Below are 19,792 nucleotides of genomic sequence, written 5' to 3'. Positions count from 1 at the left end.
GTTTTCCTCATCTGTAAAATTAAAATAATAATAGCATACATTTCACATTAGTTGTAAGAATTAATACCCAGCACATAGTAAGGACTCCATAATTCTTTTGCCTTAAAAAATGCTTTTAAGAGGCATTCCCTTCTGCATTTCTTTTATTAGTAACAATGAGATTCTGAAATTATGTAAAGGAAAATTCGTATTTTGAAAGAAATTTCAGAGATTAAAAGCATTCTGCCTTACTGAAATGTTTCCTACACATCTTACTTTTTTTTTAATTTTTTTTTTTAATTTTTGGCTGTATTGGGTCTTCGTTGCTATGCACGGGCTTTCTCTATTTGTGGTTAGTTGGGGCTACTCTTCGTTGCAGTGCGCAGGCTTCTCGTTGTCGTGGCTTCTCTTGTTGCAGAGCACGGACTCTAGGCACGAGGGCTTCAGTAGTTGTGGCTCGCGGGCTCTAGAGCACAGGCTCAGTAGTTGTGGCGCACGGGCTTAGTTGCTCTGTGGCATGTGGGATCTTCCCAGACCAGGGCTCGAACCCGTGTCCCCTGCATTGGCAGGTGGGTTCTTAACCACTGCGCCACTAGGGAAGCCCCTACACATCTTACTATTAAAGCTCTATGGGTGCTTCAAGGAAATAAGCTGCTCTTGCTGTGGTGAGGGAACTTCCTCCAGGAATAAGAAGTTCTACAGACAAATTATAAAATTACATAAAATTTATGAGATCAGCACTACATTAAATGAGGCTGTAGAGATATATAAGAACCGTCCTTTCTGTCAAAAAGATGATTGCCTTGTAGGGGAGAGAAACAAACTAATAAATGCCGTAAAGTTTATATATGGACAGTCGGGTAAAAAGGAGAATGAGTGATGCATTCTGCTAAGCAGAGAAGGAGTCAGAAAAGATTTCAAGAAAGAGGTATAGTTTGAGCTAAATCTGGAAAGATGAGTGTTTACCAGCAGGGGGCGATTTCTGAACAAAGTAAAGCACAGCATGTTTAAAGATACAGAAGCATGAAACTAGCATATTTGTTGGAGCCTAGGATGAGAAAGAGACAAGAGGAGAGGAATAAGACCAAGCAGAAAGGCCGGAGCAAGATTATGGAAGACTTTGAAATTTGGACTTTGTCTTGCAAGTGATGGGAGTCATTTTCAGGGTTATGATTTAAATTTTGACTCCTCTCTACCATGTCATTTTAAAGGTGTACTGTTTTTCTTTTTTTTAATTAATATATTTTTGGCTGCGTTGGGTCTTCGCTGCTGTGCGCGGACCCCTCACTGCGGCGCCCCTCCCGCTGCGGAGCACAGGCTCCAGGCGCAGGGGTCTCAGCAGCTGTGGCTCACGTGCTCTAGAGCAGGCTCAGCAGCTGTGGCACTCTGGCCCAGCTGCTCCGCGGCATGTGAGATCCTCCCGGACCCCAGCTCGAACCCATGTCCCCTGCACTGGCAGGCGGACTCCCAGCCACCGCGCCACCAGGGAAGTCCATAAAGGTGTACTCTTACAGGGCAATAAATGCATGCAATAAGTAGGCGTTGAACTTAATCACCCACATGACACTGGAGCCTAAAACTAAGGTTTGTGTAGCTTTCGTGTATCTAGGTGAATGAGTTAGAGGTTTTCAGAAGCAGAAGAAAGGACAAGAAATTTGTTTTAAATGTTTTCACCTATTAGCACATATTATGCGCTAGACACTTGCACATATTTTGGCTTATTATTGCTCACCGTTATTATTCCCATTATCCAGATAAGGAAAAGTGAGTCTTTTGGTTAAGTGACTTGCTCAGGCATGTAGCAATTAAGTGGCAGTTTGAAATTTAGCTCCTGTCTCTAAGTCCAGCGTTCTTGCTGCTGTAGAATAGATCTGCTGCAAGGATTGTCAGCACAACTTCTTCAGCCCTCCTGAGTTATCCACGCATCTCTGCCTCTCCTTGATGCTGATGCAGAGGCCAAGAGGCCAGAGTAATCCACAACAGCTTTGAAACATTTAGTTTACCATGATGAAGCCAGCACTGGGGCACCCCCACCTGTAGGTAACAGCCCTTTTGTGACATGCCACCTAATCTGGTTGGTTTTACCTGGCTGGAGTCAGATCTAAGAAGCAAGACTAAGGAAGCAGGACACGTTTGAGATTTGCAGAGTAGCAGGAATAGGTTTTCTTTCCCCTTTGTAATGCACTTCATTTACATGTATTTCTTTTAATATTTTTCAGGTTTACCTTAAGGTAAAGGAGCCTATATTCCATCAGGTAATTTTTAAAAATTATTACACATTTTATTATTTAACCTGCCTTGTGTTTTCCTTTTCTAGTAAATTATATGCATATACAACTTCTGTAAATGAAATGGTAGATGTTTTAGGAAAGAACAGTGTTTAAAACAGAGATTGCAAACAAGTTCCTACAGAAGCAGATGTAAGCAAAATAGGAATATACCAAGAACAGTCAATGCCCAGGCCCCACGGGCTATTGGTAGGTAGTCATGCAGGTGCAGCATTGCTCTTATAAGCAGAAAACAAAAACAGGAAGCATTATACACATGCACATGTAAACAGTCTTTTTTATGACATTATTTTCTAGAAAAGATAAGGGGAAAATACTCAAGGAATGTTCAGTCTAACATATCTTAAGTAGTTTTTTGAGGTGGGAGGTTATTTATATTGAGGGAAACAAACATAGGAAACTTTGGTGTAAGAAATAATAACTTAAGTGCATCCTAGAATGAAACCAGAGTAAAATGAAGTATCAGACCCTAAATAAAGAGAGCTCTTATTTATTGAGTGCTATGATGTGCCTGGTCACTATGCTTATTACTACATAGACTCTAATCTCCCCAGCAGTCCTACAAATTATGAATTACTGTCTACATTTTAAGGGAAATGAGCTCAGAGATATTAGGTAATTTGTGCCAGAGTTACACAGTTATTAAGGGACAGAGCCAGGGCTGTAACTAGATTTGTTTGACCCCTGTCATCATTCTTTTAACAAAGCAGGGTAGATAGATAGATAGATAGATAGATAGATAGATAGATAGATAGATAGATAGATAGATAGATAGATATGATAGATAGATAGATGTGATAGATAGGTAGATAGATAAAGGATAAATAACTAAATAAGCACGCAAACAAGCACACATTTCAGGAGGATTAGAGGCCTTGTACTTTTAGAATATTTTGTGCTTATATAAAAAAGTAAATGTTCCTATAATCTTTTAAACTTAAACTAGACAAACCACCTGAAATCTGTTTCTTGAAGAAATAAATTCCAAATCCACGTTATTGTGCCTTGCCTATTTCCACAGGCCAGCTGAAAGTAGATGTACTAATGTAGATATTATGGGGGGTGGGGCATTCTCACTTTCCTGTTTATTATAGCTTGAAGTGATGTCATTATATATTTACCCCTTTATTAGAAATATTTGTTGACACAGTGTAAAAAATGAAGTTTATGTGAATACTTCAGTTTTTATAAGCTTCTTATTTGCCTTTATAAGAAAGAAAAATCATAACCACAAAAGAACAAAATTTGGAAATTTTGAGTTAAGTTTTCTAAGTTTATTACCATTCAGTTTTCTGTTTTGTGTTTTTGACTTATTTGACACTGTGTTTATGTAATAAAAGGAACAAACTATTCATATAACTTTTCATGCTGCAATTTCCATGTGTTTTTCCAGTAATAAATATTTTCTTCTCTGTGTATAGCGAAGATATAGGGAAGATATCTGTGTATGCTGATAGGAAGGTAGACAGGATGAAAACTTATAGCTATGGCTTATATCCTAGGCTTAGAGATTAAAAATCAGGATAGGGAAGTGAAGAAGTAAAGGAATGCTAGGGTGAAGTGGATAAGCAATCTGAAGTTAAGACATTCATTCATTCATTCATCAGGTGTTTACTGTGTACTTTCTCATTACCAAATTTTGAGCTGGAATTTGGAAGTAAAGAGGCAGTAGAGCACAGACTTTTAAGATCTAAAGTGAGGCAGACCTGGATTCAAACTAGTCTCTCCGCTTATTCACAGTATACTCTGAATAAGTTACTTAACTTCTTTGAGCTTTGGTTTCCTCGTTATTCAGCAAACACTTTTTAAGTGCCTTCAGTATGCCCGGTGCTGTACTAGGCACAGGAGATATACTAGTCAGTGAAATAATGAGGTCTCTTGCTCTTATAGAGCTCATAGACCACATCTCTAAAGTTGGTATAATAATCTCCTAAAGTTGTCTGAGTATTAAATGAAATAATGCATTTAAACCTTAGCACATAGTAAAACACTCAGTAAATGTTAACTGATATTAATATACTAAAGCACATAAGACATGGCTGCTGGTCTCAAAGAACTCACTATCTGGTCAGGAAGATTGACTTGTAAAAACGTATTTGTAGTATATACGTTTTGTAATAAACATGTAAAAGAAGTACTAATGTAGGCAAGGGCACAGTCTGTCCGTTTAGATGACTCAAAATAGGATTACAAAATACACCTAGTGCATGTAGCTAAATTATTACTTACTCTAGTACTGAAGAACAAGTTAAGGAAAATAGCCCACTAGTTTGATACAATAGTATTCCTCGCTGCTTTGTAAAGTTTTATTTAAAGAGAACTTTGCCTCAAATGTCTAATCCAGAGTATCCTATGCTGGTCTGTTAAGTAATTAGAATTGATACTTTCTATTGATATTTATACTTAAGGCTTAAAAAAAAAATCTATCCCTAATTATTTTCTGGGTATCATTCTTAAGAAAAGAGAACTTCTTTTTCTGAGAATCTTCTAATTGTCAAAGTTTGGAGTATTACTCTCAGTTCTTTCAGGTAACTTGATATTTTTATGTGTAGAAACTTAGAAAAATTGTTTTACAATTTGTAAGTAGAAAATTGTTTTGGAATTTGTGACAGGATTTACAATATTTTTCAAGGTCTTAAAAATAATGGAAAAGGAAGGAAAAGCAATGTGGTCTAATCTAAAGGAGCTCTGATTAAGACTGGAATCTTGATTTCTTACCACTTTGATTTCTTGAAGTTCAGAATCTCGATTTCTTGCCATTTTGTTATCCACCGAAAAATTTCTTGCTGTACCTATTCTTCAGTATCTTCATCTGTAAAATGTTCAAAACAAGGAAAGGTACTAGTTCACAAGGATTATGTAAAAATAATTAATATAAGGTAATGCAAAGCACAAGGCAATAAACATACTAATACTGTGTGATACTAAAAGTACTTAGTAAGATGTGCATTAATTTCTGCCTATGATGATCATGGAAAGCTTCTAAAAGGAGATATTTGAGTTGAGCTAGAGAGATAAGTAGTGATAGTACAATTAAAAGTATCTGTCACAACAAGGATGATTGTCTTGCTAACCAGATTAGCTTCCCTGAGGGAGAATATACTGATAACAGTTCTACTTTACTGTATTAAATCCCAGGTGATCCAAACATCTCCAAAAGAGAGCCAAATGCCATTTATTCATTTTGATGGCCTTGCAAAGGATAATACTCAGATCACATAGCTGTCACGTTCAATAGAAACACCAACATATCTTAAGCAAGAAAACAAAAAGAAAAGCATACATGAGAATAGACTAAAAGAACATTTAAGAAGTTACTGAACCCTCTTAAAGTAGCTAATTGACAAATCAGTAGTTGAATATCTCAGATGAGATCTCATCTAATGTCTCAAAGTGTACTGTTGCTTAAAATCTTCTTGCCAAAGTAGATGTCTCCGAGAGATTGTTTCTAGACGTGACATACCAGTATTTTATTACTACCCCTTCTAATTTGACCTTCAAGGTTTGCAAGAAAGAACACTATGTAAACAATTTGAAAAACAGGAACCTAAGTAGATTTTTTAAAATTCTATTATGTTTCATTTGTGCCATTTTATTACAAATTAGGGTAGAAGGAAACTACTGTATAAGCACACTTGGAAAAGAAGATGATTTTTTTAGTGTCTACTATGTGCTAAATATTATATATTCTTTCATATAGTTTATATAGATTGACTAACTCATTATCTTACTAAAATATCAACAAACCTGTTTAGGAATTATCTTCATTTTATAGGTAAGATAACTGAGAGTCAGAAGGGTTAAGTAATCTGCCCAGTGTTTCTCAACTAGTTAGTGGCAGAACTGGAAATTGAAACCAGATCTTTTTTTTTTTCCCTCAAAGCCCATATTGCTTTTATGATATTATATGTCCTTATAGCAGATTACTTTGGAATCTAATTTATTGTCAGATGTTTTTCAAAAGAATGAAAAATACTATTTATATTTTTGTGCAATAATGAACTTGGAAAAATGTGAAGACTGAATATGTAAAACTTAGGTATAGCTGTGGTTTACTTTAAGTAAACCTCAATTCAGTTATCAATTCAAAAAACTGCCCAAAGTCAAATATAAGTGGAGTACTTTGGGAATCAAAAGAGATTAAGTAATTTTTATAGAAGGATTTCAGGCAGGCTTCACATAGGAAATGACATTTGAGCAGGATTTATTTGACCATGGAACCCTTTTTTATTGAATATCTCTTAATATCTCTCAGCACGGTGGTATTCTGGGGGACTGTTTGGGAAATCCTGTGCTAAATATGAGAGCCTGCAGAACATGAGAAGAGAAAGAAGGCTGGAACCAAATTGTGAATCACTGGCTGTCATGCTAGAGTTTGAAACTTATGATTTTGCCATTGACAGAGGCATAAGATTATAATATCTGTTTCAGATAATTCTGGCAGGTGTATGTAGGATGGATTAGAAGGCTGTATAGTTTGGGCAGAATTAAGATTTTAAACCAGTTCTGAATATACCTACAAAAACTATGTTTTTACCAATAGACCACATTGCCTTATGAGACTTATGAAATTGTTTTATAATTAAAAAGTAATACCTACATTTAGCTTATTACTATTTAAACTATCATCTAAGTATGTAGGAAGCACCAACCTTTTATCCTTATCATATGAGAATAATTTATATATTAACTCCCAAAATAAAATGCCTCTTACATCCCTATTTTGACTATGATTATAGAAATATGAAACCACAGTCACCTAGTTCAGTCCCTTCATTTTACAAATGGGAGTCCAAGGCTAAGATAAATGAAGTGACTTATACAAGGTCATATACTGAGGCAGTAATCAGGTGGTAGAAAAATGTAGAATCCAACTGCAGCCCTTGGCTTTTTCTGTTAGAGGTTCTCTTTACTATGTTTGGGCAATTGAATGAGTCCATTACAATCTCCAAATGCCTAAATCCCATTACCTATTACCACCATAGGTTCCCACTCACTGGGGCTTTATCCACAAATCCCTACCTGATCTCCCACCCTAATAAACTGTTCGTGACCACAGGTGAGCTGAGTGCCTTTCTCCTAGAGTGAAAGACTTGAGCTCCCTCTGGGCATTCAATGTGAAGCTAATAATTATTCTAGCGGGTTAGTATGGAATTCTTTCTTTATCTTTTAAATATCTTTTATTTTTAAACAATATGAAACTTACAGAAAGACTGCAAGAATGATAAAAAGAACTTTTCCACCTGAACCACTTGAAAGTATACTGTCAACCTGTTGGAGCATGATGACTTATGATAGTGTCTATTAGACTTCTCCATTGTAAAGTTATTCTCTGTCCCTTCATAATTAATAAGAACTTTGTAGTAAAGTACTCTGAGACTTACGAAAATACTCTTAATTATTAAGCTTTGAATTTATTTATTTTTATTTCTATGGACTCTCTCTTGTATTCCTATTTTATTCAATGAGTTATGATTTGTTACTATCATGGTTTATTTTGGTGTAAAAATTGTCTCAGATTTGGCAAGTGGAGCACTTTCAGGCCGGTGTCTGTGTCCTTTTGACCTGTTCCCATCATTCTTTGAATATCTCTTACTTTTTGGCACAAGAAGACGTTCTTGGCTCATCTTGTTCTTTCCCTGCTCCAGGCCTGATCTCCATGGAGGCTTGGTTTCTTTGAGTGGAGAATGGAATTTAGAAACCAGATCCAAGTACTAGATATGTGATTACATGTGTCTCTCCTTTATTAGACTGAGCTCTTTGAGGTCAGGAATAGGGTGTCTTTTCATCTTTGAATGACGAATGAATGCCTCATCCAATGGCTGTCATTCAGTCGGTGTTCAATAAGTATTGGGTTGACCAAAAAGTTTGTTTGGGTTTGTCCGTAAAATCTTACGAACAAACCCGAACGAACATTTTGGCCAGACCAATACTTGGTAGAAAATAAACTGATCAGTTATTTGGAACTCCTCTCTATGTTTTGACTTAATCCACGGAATAGACCATAAGGAATGAGTCTATTCCTTAGTGGAGAATGTTAGCTCTGAAGAAATATTTTAAGTCAGTCTCCCTCATTATCAAAATAATTATTGTATATCTACAGTTTCCAAGGTCCCACACTACAGCCCCATCCCACTTAATTTGCCCTCTTTTACCTCTCTGTTTTGTCTATCTTCAAATCTTTCCACACAGGCATCTTAATGCCAAGTCACAGAACAAAAAATTGTTTTTCTACTTTGCTCAAGATACTTTTCATTTTACTGATAAACAAAAACACAACATGCTTTTTTCCTAGGCTGTAGGCTCCTTAAGGATAAATACCAGGTCTCAGTTTACACACAGCATATTTCTATGATGCTTCAGCAGGGAGAAAACACTAATAATATTTTTATAGTCTTTGGAGTTCGAAGATCGAAAAAATTATTAAATATGGAAAGATATGAAAATTCCTTGTAAAAATATTTTTAGACAAAAATTGCAGGGAGTGGAAAAGTATGTATTCTGTTATCTTTTTATTTAAAAAATGACTTATCTTAAAATATGCATAGAAAAAAGATTATGTGGACACCTCTAACATCATCCCAGGCTGGATATTAGTTAACCCTTTACTCAGACCAGGAAAGCCTGGGAAATCAAGATTTTATAGCTGGACATATTGCCAGCCTAATAAAATCAGTCTTCTATAAAGACAGAGGCAAGAATAGATACTGAGTAGGCCACTAGCAGGGTCTGCTTCAGATTCCTAGGGGAGAATCAGAATGTATAGGGTAGAGGTGCTTGTGAAGAGAAGAAAATTCATTTGAAAAACCCCCGTTGCACTTCCAGTGCATACGTTCTTATCCAGCATTTGTTATGTTTAACATACTCCCTGAACAATCCATTTCTTTTGACTTCTCTATGCTGATGAGTCATAAATCTGTTAATTCAGCTCAGTTTTTTCTTCTAAGGTTTAGACCCAGATACCCAACTCCTGCTAGAGATCTCCACTTGGATATCTAACTGGCACCTCAAACTCGAAACATATCCAGAAATGAAGTCAACATTTTTATCCCCTGTCTTTCTTTTCAGATTATTCTGTAACACAATAAACAATTTCACTATGCACCCAACTGCCTAAGTCATAAACCAGGCCATCATTGATTTTTCCCAACTTATACGAACTCCCATACCAAATTAATTATCAGTCTAAGCCCTAAATATTTCCCTAATCTATCCATTTTTCTCCTTTCCCAGTAACACTACCCTAGTTCAGGCCCCATGTCTCACCTAGGTCACTGCAATACTTTGTCAGTGGTCTGTTTTCCATCAGTCTTACCTCCTCCTAACATGACAGGGACATCTTTCTAATACATGAGTGATCATTTTGAGCTACTGCTGAAACTTTCATTGACTTTGCATTGTTCTTAAGATAAAGTCCAACTCCTTAACATGACTTGAAAAGCCAGGCTTGACCTCTGCTTACATTTCTGACTTCATTTTTCCCACTCTTCTCTCCAACAATATATTCTAGACAGCATTACTTTTTTCTAGTCCCCAGAATGTAAGCTATGACCATTACTGTCTTCCACCTTCTCTTAATAATGTTTGTTATTATTAATAATGCTTGTCCTACTAATACTTCAGTTATAAAATTAAACATTAAATCCTTCAAAAAGTCCTTTTTTTCTTCCAGTTTTGTTGAGACATAATTGACATACAGCACTGTATAAGTTTAAGGTGTACATAATGATTTGACTTACATACAACATGAAATGATTATCACAGTAAATTTAGTAAGCATCCATCATCTCATATAGATACAACATTAAAGAAATAAAAAAAATTTTTTTTTCCTTGTGACAAGAACTCTTAGGATTTACTCTCTTAACAACTTTCATATATAACGTATAGCAGTGTTAATTATATTTCTCATGTTGTACATTACATCCCTAGTCCATGGAAGTCTTTCTGATCTGCATAAGTTTGGATTAGGTGGCCTTCCTATGTGCTTAGAAAATACTCTGTTCAGTCCCTGTCATAGAGTTAAAATACTACATTTTAACTGCCTGGTTACTTATACCTCTCTTTACTAGATTGTAATTGCAGTGAGGGCAGGGGTCGTGCCTTCTTGTTCACGATTATAGCAGCATGGCTGTAATTATTGATTGAGGTGGGCAATCAGTCTCTAATAGGCTTTCATCTAATACTGTGTTTACTTAGCTTTATTGTAGAATACTAGGTCGAGGATACAGCAAGTGTAACGTTTTCATCTCATCAGGAGATTCAGCGCTATCCTTATACACATCTTCTTTTGCCCTTTCATCCACGTAAGTTGTGTACATCTGCCAGGGATGAGAGCTAAGTGTAGTGGAAGTCACTGTAACATGCAGAAGCTACAGCCCCTTTTTTCTTTTTTTTTTCCCCTACCATTCTTTATAATAGGCATCTTTTATACTGTTCTAATGCAGGCCCCAAGCCTGCAACCTAGGTACAGTCCACAACAACAAAAGCAGACACAACATTCCCCATTTATCTTAACTGTTGTATTCAAGGCTGGAAGACTTGTGGTCATACGCAGCCAGGCCTACATCATCCCAGGCTGGATATTAGTTAACCCTTTACTCAGACCATGATGTCCCCAGGGTCTAGTACAATGCTCAATACATATTTGTTGGATTCCATTTAATAGAGAGACCACAAGTAGAAGGCTGGAGTCATAGCAGGGCCTTATAAGAGAGTCCACCTAAAACATCAGTGTATAGAAAGGTTGAAAGTGAAAGTATGGAAAAATATATACCATGCAAACACTAAGCAAAAGAAATATGGTATAGTTATTTTAATATCAGACAAAATAGACTTTAAGGGGAAAGTATTTCTATTGGTAGAGAAGGATTACTTTGTAGTATTAAAAGTATTCAATTCAGAAAATTGTATTAATTTAAAACTTGTATGTACCTTTAATATATATAATACCTCAACATATATAATGGAAAAAAATGACTGAACTAGAAGAAAAAATAGAAAAATCTATAATCTTTGGGGATTTTAATACACAACTCTCAGTAACTCAAGAAGATATAGAAGATTTAAACTACTTGATTAAAAAACTTAACCTACAGAGCAAATGTAAAATACTGCACCCAACAACTGCAGAAGCACTTTGTTTTTCCACATTTACAAAAATTGACCATATACTTGCTCATACAGTAAGTCTTAACAAATTTCAAAGGATTGTAATCAGAATATAATTTCTGACTGTAATGCAATTATGTTAGAATTTAAGTAATATAATTTTAAATAATATAGATCAAAGAAATATAGAAATTTCCAATCATAGAAATTGGAAAATATTTTGAATTGAATCAATGAAAATAAATACATGTTAAAACTTGGGGGACCTTCTGGTGGTCCAGTGGGTAAGACTCCGTGCTTCCAATGCAGGGGGTCCAGGTTCAATCCCTGGTCGGGGAACTAGAACCCGCATGCATGCCACAACTACGAGTCCACGTGCCGCAACCAAGAAGTCCGCATGCCACAACTAAAGATGCCACACGCCTCAACGAAGATCCCATGTGCAGCAGCCAAGACCCAGAGCAGCCAAAATAAATATATATATATATATATATATATAAAAGAATGGCTACATTAAAAAAAAAACTTGGATTCAGCAAAATTCGTATTTGGAGGGAAATATCTAGCCTTAAAATGTGTGTACCAGAAAAAAAAGGCTAAAAAAGGAAAGATATAACGTATATTTCAAGAAGTGAAAGATAAAAGCAAAAAGGAATACAATAGAAAACAAATATGCTATGGGGAGAATCAACAAAGCCAAAAGTTGCTTCTTTAAAGAGACAAGTAAAATTAACATACCCTTGGTGAATTTGATCAAGAGGGGAAAAGGCAAGCACAAACAATATCAGATATGAAGGGACTTCCCTGGTGGTCAGTGGTTAAGAATCCGTCTTGCAGTGCGGGGGATGCCAGTTCGATCCCTGGTCGGGGAACTAAGATCCCACATGCCACGGGGCAACTAAGCCTGCGCACCACAACTACTGAGGCCGTGCATCACAACTAGAGAGCCCACGTGCCACGACTAATCAGTCCATGTGCTCTTCAGCCCACACACCACAACTACAGAGCCTGTGCACCTCAACTAATGAGCCCGTGCACTGTGAGATCTCGCACACCACAGCTAACGAGCTCGTACGTCGCAACGAAAGATCCCATGTGCCGCAACTAAGACCTGACGCAGCCAAAAAATAAATAAATATTTAAAAAAAGAAGAAATGAAAAAGTGATATCACATCAAGTCCTGGTGACATTAAAAAGTTAATTGAATATTATGAACAACTTTATGTCAATAAATTTACATTTTTCATTTTTATTTTTTTAAATGGACAAATTCCTAAAAAGTATAACCTGTAGAAACTTAGAGAATACAAAACCTGAATTGTCCTATAAACAATGAAAAGTAGTTCAATCAGTAGTCAGAAATTTGTGTGCAAATATGACTTTGCTAGAATGTTTACCACACATTAAAAGAAGAAATAATTCCAGTCTTACGCAGATTCTCATAGTGAATAGAACAAAAAGAAGAGATACTCTCCAACTCATGTATGAGGCAAGCAAAACTTTAATACCAGTAAGGAGAGTTTGAAAGAGTTAAAATAACAGGCAGAAGTCCTAGGCAAAATATTTCCAAACCAAATCAGCCAATATAAACAAAAATAGGATAAAGCATCATGACTAAATTAGATATATCCCAGGAGTATCAAGTTGGTTAGACTATTAATCAGTATTAGAAAATTATATTAAAAGATTAAAGGACAAAAATTATATGATTATCTCAAGAGATACAGAAAAGTATTTGATAAAATATATTAATTCATGATTTTTAAAAACTCTTAGCAAACTAGAAATAAAAAAGGGCTTCTTAATCTGATAAAGATTATTAAAAAAAATATTTTTTTAATCCTACACTCAGTGTAACACTTAGTGATGAACCATGGAAAGCTTTCTCTTTGAGACTGAGCATGAGATAGCAGTACTTGTTATCACCAATTCTATTCATATTGTACTGGAGGACCAGGCCCACTCAGTTAAGCAAGAAAAAGAAGTGAAAATTATTGAATTAAAAAGGTGAGACAAAACTGTAAATATTCACAAGTGATATACAAATGTATATAGGGAAAACCTAAAGACTCTACAAATAAATTATTAGAAGAGATTTTAAAAGGTAAAGTCACATTATATAGAAGCAGTTTGCAAAAAAATGGTTGTATTTATATATAATAGCATCAAACAGGTAGAAAATGACATTTAAAAATTACTACTTATGATAATCATCTAAAAATATTTATAAAGTACCTAGGAGTAAATCTAGCATAAATGTCTAAGACCTATATATGGAAGAAATTATAAAACATATTTACAGACATTAAAGAATACCTAAATTAAATAGCTATACCATTATTACAAGACACAGACAACACTAATTTAATCTTAAAATTAAGAATTTAGGGTCATAACACATGAAAGAATGCTCAACATCATTAATCATTAGAGAAATGCAAATCAAAACTACAATGAGATATCATCTCACACCGGTCAGAATGGCCATCATCAAAAAATCTAGAAACAATAAATGCTGGAGAGGGTGTGGAGGAAAGGGAACTCTCTTGCACTGTTGGTGGGAATGTAAATTGATACAGCTACTATGGAGAACAGTATGGAGGTTCCTTAAAAAACTACAAATAGAACTACCATACGATCCAGCAATCCCACTACTGGGCATATACCCTGAGAAAACCATAGTTCAAAAAGAGTCATGTACCAAAATGTTCATTGCAGCTCTATTTACAATAGCCAGGACATGGAAGCAACCTAAATGTCCATCGACAGATGAATGGATAAAGAAGATGTGGCACTTATATACAATGGAATATTACTCAGCCATAAAAAGAAATGAAATGGAGGTATTTGTAATGAGGTGGATGGAGTTAGAGTCTGTCATACAGAGTGAAGTAAGTCAGAAAGAGAAAAACAAATACAGTATGCTAACACATATATACGGAATCTAAGGGGAAAAAAAGCCATGAAGAACCTAGTGGCAAGACGGGAATAAAGACACAGACCTACTAGAGAATGGACTTGAGGATATGGGGAGGGGGTGGGGTGAGATGTGACAGGGTGAGAGAGTGTCATGGACATATATACACTACCAAATGTAAAATAGATAGCTAGTGGGAAGCAGCCGCATAGCACAGGGAGATCAGCTCGGTGCTTTGTGACCACCTAGAGGGGTGGGATGGGGAGGGTGGGAGGGAGGGAGATGCAAGAGGGAAGAGATATGGGAACATATTGTATATGTATAACTGATTAACTTTGTTATAAAGCAGAAGCTAACACACCATTGTAAGGCAATTATACTTCAATAAAGATGTTTAAAAAAAATAAATAAAAAAATAAAAAAAAAAAAAAAAAAAAGAATTTAGGGTCATAAAAAGACAAAATAACGAGAGTGAACACATAACACTATAGAGTGGAATAAGATATTCACAACACGTATAATCAAGCAAAGACTAGTATATGTAAAGACCTCCTACAAACCAATAAAAAAAAGTAGGAGACCCAGTAGAAAAATGGATGAGACATTTCACAAAAGATTATATCCAAATGGCCAATAAACATATGAAGTGGTATTCAATCTATATTAATCATCATGGAAATGAAAATTGAAAACACAATGAAATACCACTACATACTCAACAGAATGGCTAAAATAAAAAAGACTTTATAGTACCAAGGGCTGACTAGCAAGGATATTAAGCAACACTCATACACTGCACGTGGGAGTGTTAATCGGTATAACCACCTTGGAAAAGCGTTTGTAAAAACTACTAAACTTGAATTTGTGCATATGCTATGATCCAGCAGCTTGGCTCCTGGGCATACGCCCAGTAGAAATCCCTGAACATGTACACCAAAAATTATATATATATATATATATATATATATATATATATATATATATACACACACACACACACATATTTTTTAACATCTTTATTGGAGTATAATTGCTTTACAATGTTGTGTTAGTTTCTGCTGTATAACAAAGTGAATTAGCTATATGTATACATATATCCCCATAGCCCCTCCCTCTTGCGTCTCCCTCCCACCCTCCCTATCCCACCTCTCTAGGTGGTCACAAAGCACCGAGCTGATCTCCCCGTGTGATACAGCTGCTTCCCACTAGCTATCTATTTTACATTTGGTAGTGTATATATGTCAGTGCTACTCTCTCACTTTGTCCCAGCTTACCCTTCCCCCTCCCCATGTCCTCAAGTCCGTTCTCTACGTCTGCATCTTTATTCCTGTCCTGCCCCTAGGTTCATCAGAACCATTGGTATTTTTAGATTCCATATATATGTGTTAGCATACGGTATTTGTTTTCCTCTTTCTGACTTACTTCACTGTATGACAGACTCTAGGTCCATCCACCTCACTACAAATAACTCAATTTCGTTTCTTTTTATGGCTGAGTAATATTTCATTGTATATATGTGTCACGTCTTCTCTATCCATTCATCTGTCGATGGACACTTAGGTTGCTTCCATGTCCTGGCTATTGTAAATAGTGCTGCAATGAATATTGTGGTACATGACTCTTTTTGAATTATGGTTTTCTCAGGGTATATTGCCCAGTAGTGGGATTGCTGGGTCATATGGTAGTTCTGTTTTTAGTTTTTTAAGGAACCTCCATACTGTTCTCCATAGTGGCTGTATCAATTTACATTCCCATCAATGGTGCAAGAGGGTTCCCTTTTCTCCACACCCTCTCCAGCATTTATCGTTTGTAGATTTCTTGATGATGGCCATTCTGACCCGTGTGAGGTGACACATTGTGGTTTTTATTTGCATTTCTCTAATGATTAGTGATGTTAAGCATTCTTTCAATCTGTGTATCTTCTTTGGAGAAACGTCTGTTTAGATCTTCTGCTCATTTTTGGATTAGGGATTAGGTTGTTTTTTTGATATTAAGCTTCATGAGCTGCTTGTATATTTTGGGGATTAATCCTTTGTCAGTTGCTTCGTTTGCAAATATTTTCTCCCATTCTGAGGGTTGTCTTTTCATCTTGTTTATGGTTTCCTTTGCCATGCAAAAGTTTTTAAGTTTCATTAGGTCCCATTTGTTTATTTTTGTTTTTATTTCCATTACTCTAGGAGGTGGGTCAAAAAGGATCTTGCTGTGATTTATATCAAAGAGTGTTCTTCCTATGTTATATATGTGTATAGCAGGGTTATTATAAATAGCTAAAACTTAGACCCCAATGTCCATCAGCAGTAGAATGGATATATAAAATATACATATTCAAATAATGGAATATTAGATAGCAATGAACACTGATATACCACAGCTCATATAACAAGTTGAATGAGGCTCACAAACACAATACTGAGTAAAAGAAGCTTGACACAAGTTTATAAAACGGAGTTCCATGTATATTGAGGTTCAAAACAGGCAAAACTGAACTCTAATGTGAGAAGTCAGCATAGTGGTAAACCTCAGGGAAGAGAAGTGTATAGAACTTGAGAGAGGGGTATGAGGTTGATTTTTGGTATTCTGCCAAAGTTCAGTTTTTTGACCTATGAAGTCAAAAATTGCAAAGATATTTGTTTTGTGATAATCCTCAAACAGTGTTTATGTTTTGAGCACTTTGTGTGTTATATTTTAATTTTAAAAGTTTTTTAAAGTTAAAACAGGAACAAGTAAGTAAGAAAATGACAGACAACCAAATAAAAAAATAGGTTTGAACAATAGCAGATATCAAATGGCCAGTGAACATAACATACAGTGTTCAACCTGTAATCGGAGAAATACATATTAAAAACCACATAGACTGACAAAACTTTAGAAGTCTGACTATATCATGTTTTGAGTATGTGACATAAAAGAAACACTCAGAATACACGTTGGTTGGAGTAAAGGTTGGTATAACCACTTTGGAAAACAGTTTGACATTTTTAGTAATTTTGATAATAATATACCCTCTGACCCAGCAGTTACATTCCTAGGTACATACCCTGGAGACACTTTTGTATGTGTGTACTAGAATATATGCGTAAAAATGTTCATAGCAGTGAAAACTGGAAATACCCTCAAAATGTCCATCAACACAAGAATTGGTAAATAAATTGTGGTAGTTATTTATGTGATATCAAAAATGAATGAACTATGGCTACGTATACAACATAATTGAATCCTAAAAGATAAAACAAAAACAAATGTATGTAACATTATTCTATTGTAAATTAAAATGAAAATTTTAAAAACTTATTTAGGAGTTCATATTTAGGATGCCAGTTTAAGTTAGTAAACACGTAAATAAAAGGAAGAAAATGTGTTTATTATAAAAGTCAGGAGAGTGGTTTCCTCTAAGGAGTAAGGGAGAGGGTTGGACTGGGAAGAGATAACATGTGTTTTGACCTAAATGGTACTTTCCCAGCTATTGGCTTTATAAATATTTAAGTTATACATTTATATTCTATGCAATTTTCTTGTATTTAATATTTCACACTTTTAAAAGTTAAATTTTCCCACTAGGTTCAGGTTTCCAGGTAGTAGTACCTATCCAGTGCTCAATATAGAAGAGAAAGAGGTTAGTTGTTGTAGCCAAGTCTGGGAAGATGTGGGAGCATATAGAATAAAGAACACAGGGGAGTCGATTAACCTCAGTCAAGAAGAAATGGGCACCTCTTTCTTTAGAAACTAGGAATGGGAGAAAGAATGCAGGGAGAGGGTGCATATGAATGCAGAAACACTTAGGAGGAGAGTTTAAAAGAGTTCAGATTTATAAGATGGGAAGTAGAATCATTTGCTGAAAGTGAAGCTAACAAGAAGGAAAGGATCTCTAGGGAATATGAGGCAAAAATACAGCATTTGTTCAGGTTTCAGCAGATATTTAAAATTTCATGTAACCATTCAGAATTAAAATTGACATGAGACTTCTGATATTGATTATTCACAAGCAGGCTGTTTCCTCAAAGGTTAGTATAACTCTTCATTACATAATTATACATCTGTTCTTTAAAATGTAATGAAAGATAATCAATGTTTACATTTAACTGGGAGGGCTATTTTTGTAGGCAAAATATACTTCCTTTGCTAAAGAATCATGATTTTACTAACTTCATTTTCCCTTTCTTCTTCAGGTCATGTATGGAATGTTGGTCTTCACATTAGTAGTTCGATCTATTTATATTGTTACATGGTAAGTAGTTTGGATCATCGAAAGAGTATATACTTAGGTGGTAAATCTGTAGCCTAAACTGAAATAACACATAAAACCCAACTCCAGAAAGGCTATTGATAGAAAACTTATAACCCAACATTTATTATGGTATATTGCAAGAAATACTAATTCTTTAAGTAAGTTGTTAATAGGCATCACGTGAAACCAGTAGTTGTAAAATTGAAGAAATTTGAGGAAAGCTATGTGTGATGGCCTCCTTTTGAATATTTATAATGTACATGAGTTTATTAAAGGCCTTGAAAAATCCTACAGTAGAAAAGAAAATAATTGTTTTTGTGTTTCTCAAACTACTTAACTAAGGAACCCTTTTTGCAGAACACCTCTCAAGGAAGACTATTAGTGTCACAGAGAAACAGTATTCCAGAAAGATCATTTAGGAAATAGGCATAATATTTATGGAGTTCATGAAAAATAAAATAAGAAGTATTTCATGTGAGTACTTGACATAGGGCCTGGCCATATAACAGATGCTCAGTAAGTAAATAGTATGATTTATGGGTTTGTTCCTGTTTTTTTCTTTCTTTTTTTTTTTTTTAAAGTTTATGTCCTTTTATTTTAGTTTTTTTTTTTTTTTAATTTAATTTATTTATGTCTGTGTTGGGTCCTCGTTTCTGTGTGAGGGCTTTCTCTAGTTGCGGCAAGTGGGGGCCACTCTTCATCACGGTGCGCGGGCCTCTCATTATCGCGGACTCTCTTGTTGCGGAGCACAGGCTCCAGACGCGCAGGCTCAGTAATTGTGGCCCACGGGCCCAGTTGCTCCGCGGCGTGTGGGATCTTCCCAGACCAGGGCTCGAACCTGTGTCCCCTGCATTGGCAGGCAGACTCTCAACCACTGCCCCACCAGGGAAGCCCTGTTTTTTTCTTTTTTAATTAAACTTTTTGTTTTGAGATAATTGTAGAAGCACATGCATTTGTAAGAAATAATAGAGATTGTCTGTACCCTTTACTAGTTTCCTCTAGTGATAATGTCTTCCAAAACTGTAGTACAATATCATAACCGTGATTTGACACTGACAGAGTCAAGATACAGAACAATTCTATCACCACAAGGATCCCTGTGTGGTCTTTCTGTAGCTACACCCAATTCCCTCCTACCCCGTTCCCTTACCCCCTATGCTTAACCCCTAGCAACTACTAATCTGCCCTTCATTTCTCCAATTTTTCATTTTCAGAGTGTTATATAAATGGAATCACACAGTATATATAACCATTGGGATTGGCCTTTTGCAC

At 35.6% G+C, this 19,792-nt stretch overlaps 1 protein-coding gene across 3 annotated transcripts in view; it reads left to right on the top strand.

Annotated features, from left to right (window-relative positions):
- ACER3 (alkaline ceramidase 3) overlaps positions 1 to 19,792 on the top strand; it is a 187,496-nt gene that overhangs the window by 126,846 nt on the left and 40,858 nt on the right. For all 3 annotated transcript variants that reach the window (XM_036860118.1, XM_036860117.1, XM_036860119.1), the window contains 2 exons: positions 2,199 to 2,234; positions 18,462 to 18,520. In XM_036860118.1, the coding sequence (XP_036716013.1) occupies positions 2,199 to 2,234; positions 18,462 to 18,520 (95 nt within the window). The remainder of the gene's footprint in view (positions 1 to 2,198; positions 2,235 to 18,461; positions 18,521 to 19,792) is intronic.

Source organism: Balaenoptera musculus, chromosome 8 (assembly GCF_009873245.2).
Source record: "Balaenoptera musculus isolate JJ_BM4_2016_0621 chromosome 8, mBalMus1.pri.v3, whole genome shotgun sequence".
Lineage (NCBI taxonomy): Eukaryota > Metazoa > Chordata > Mammalia > Artiodactyla > Balaenopteridae > Balaenoptera > Balaenoptera musculus.
Note: the sequence above shows the minus strand (reverse complement) of the source record. Positions and strands in the feature narration are given on the sequence as shown.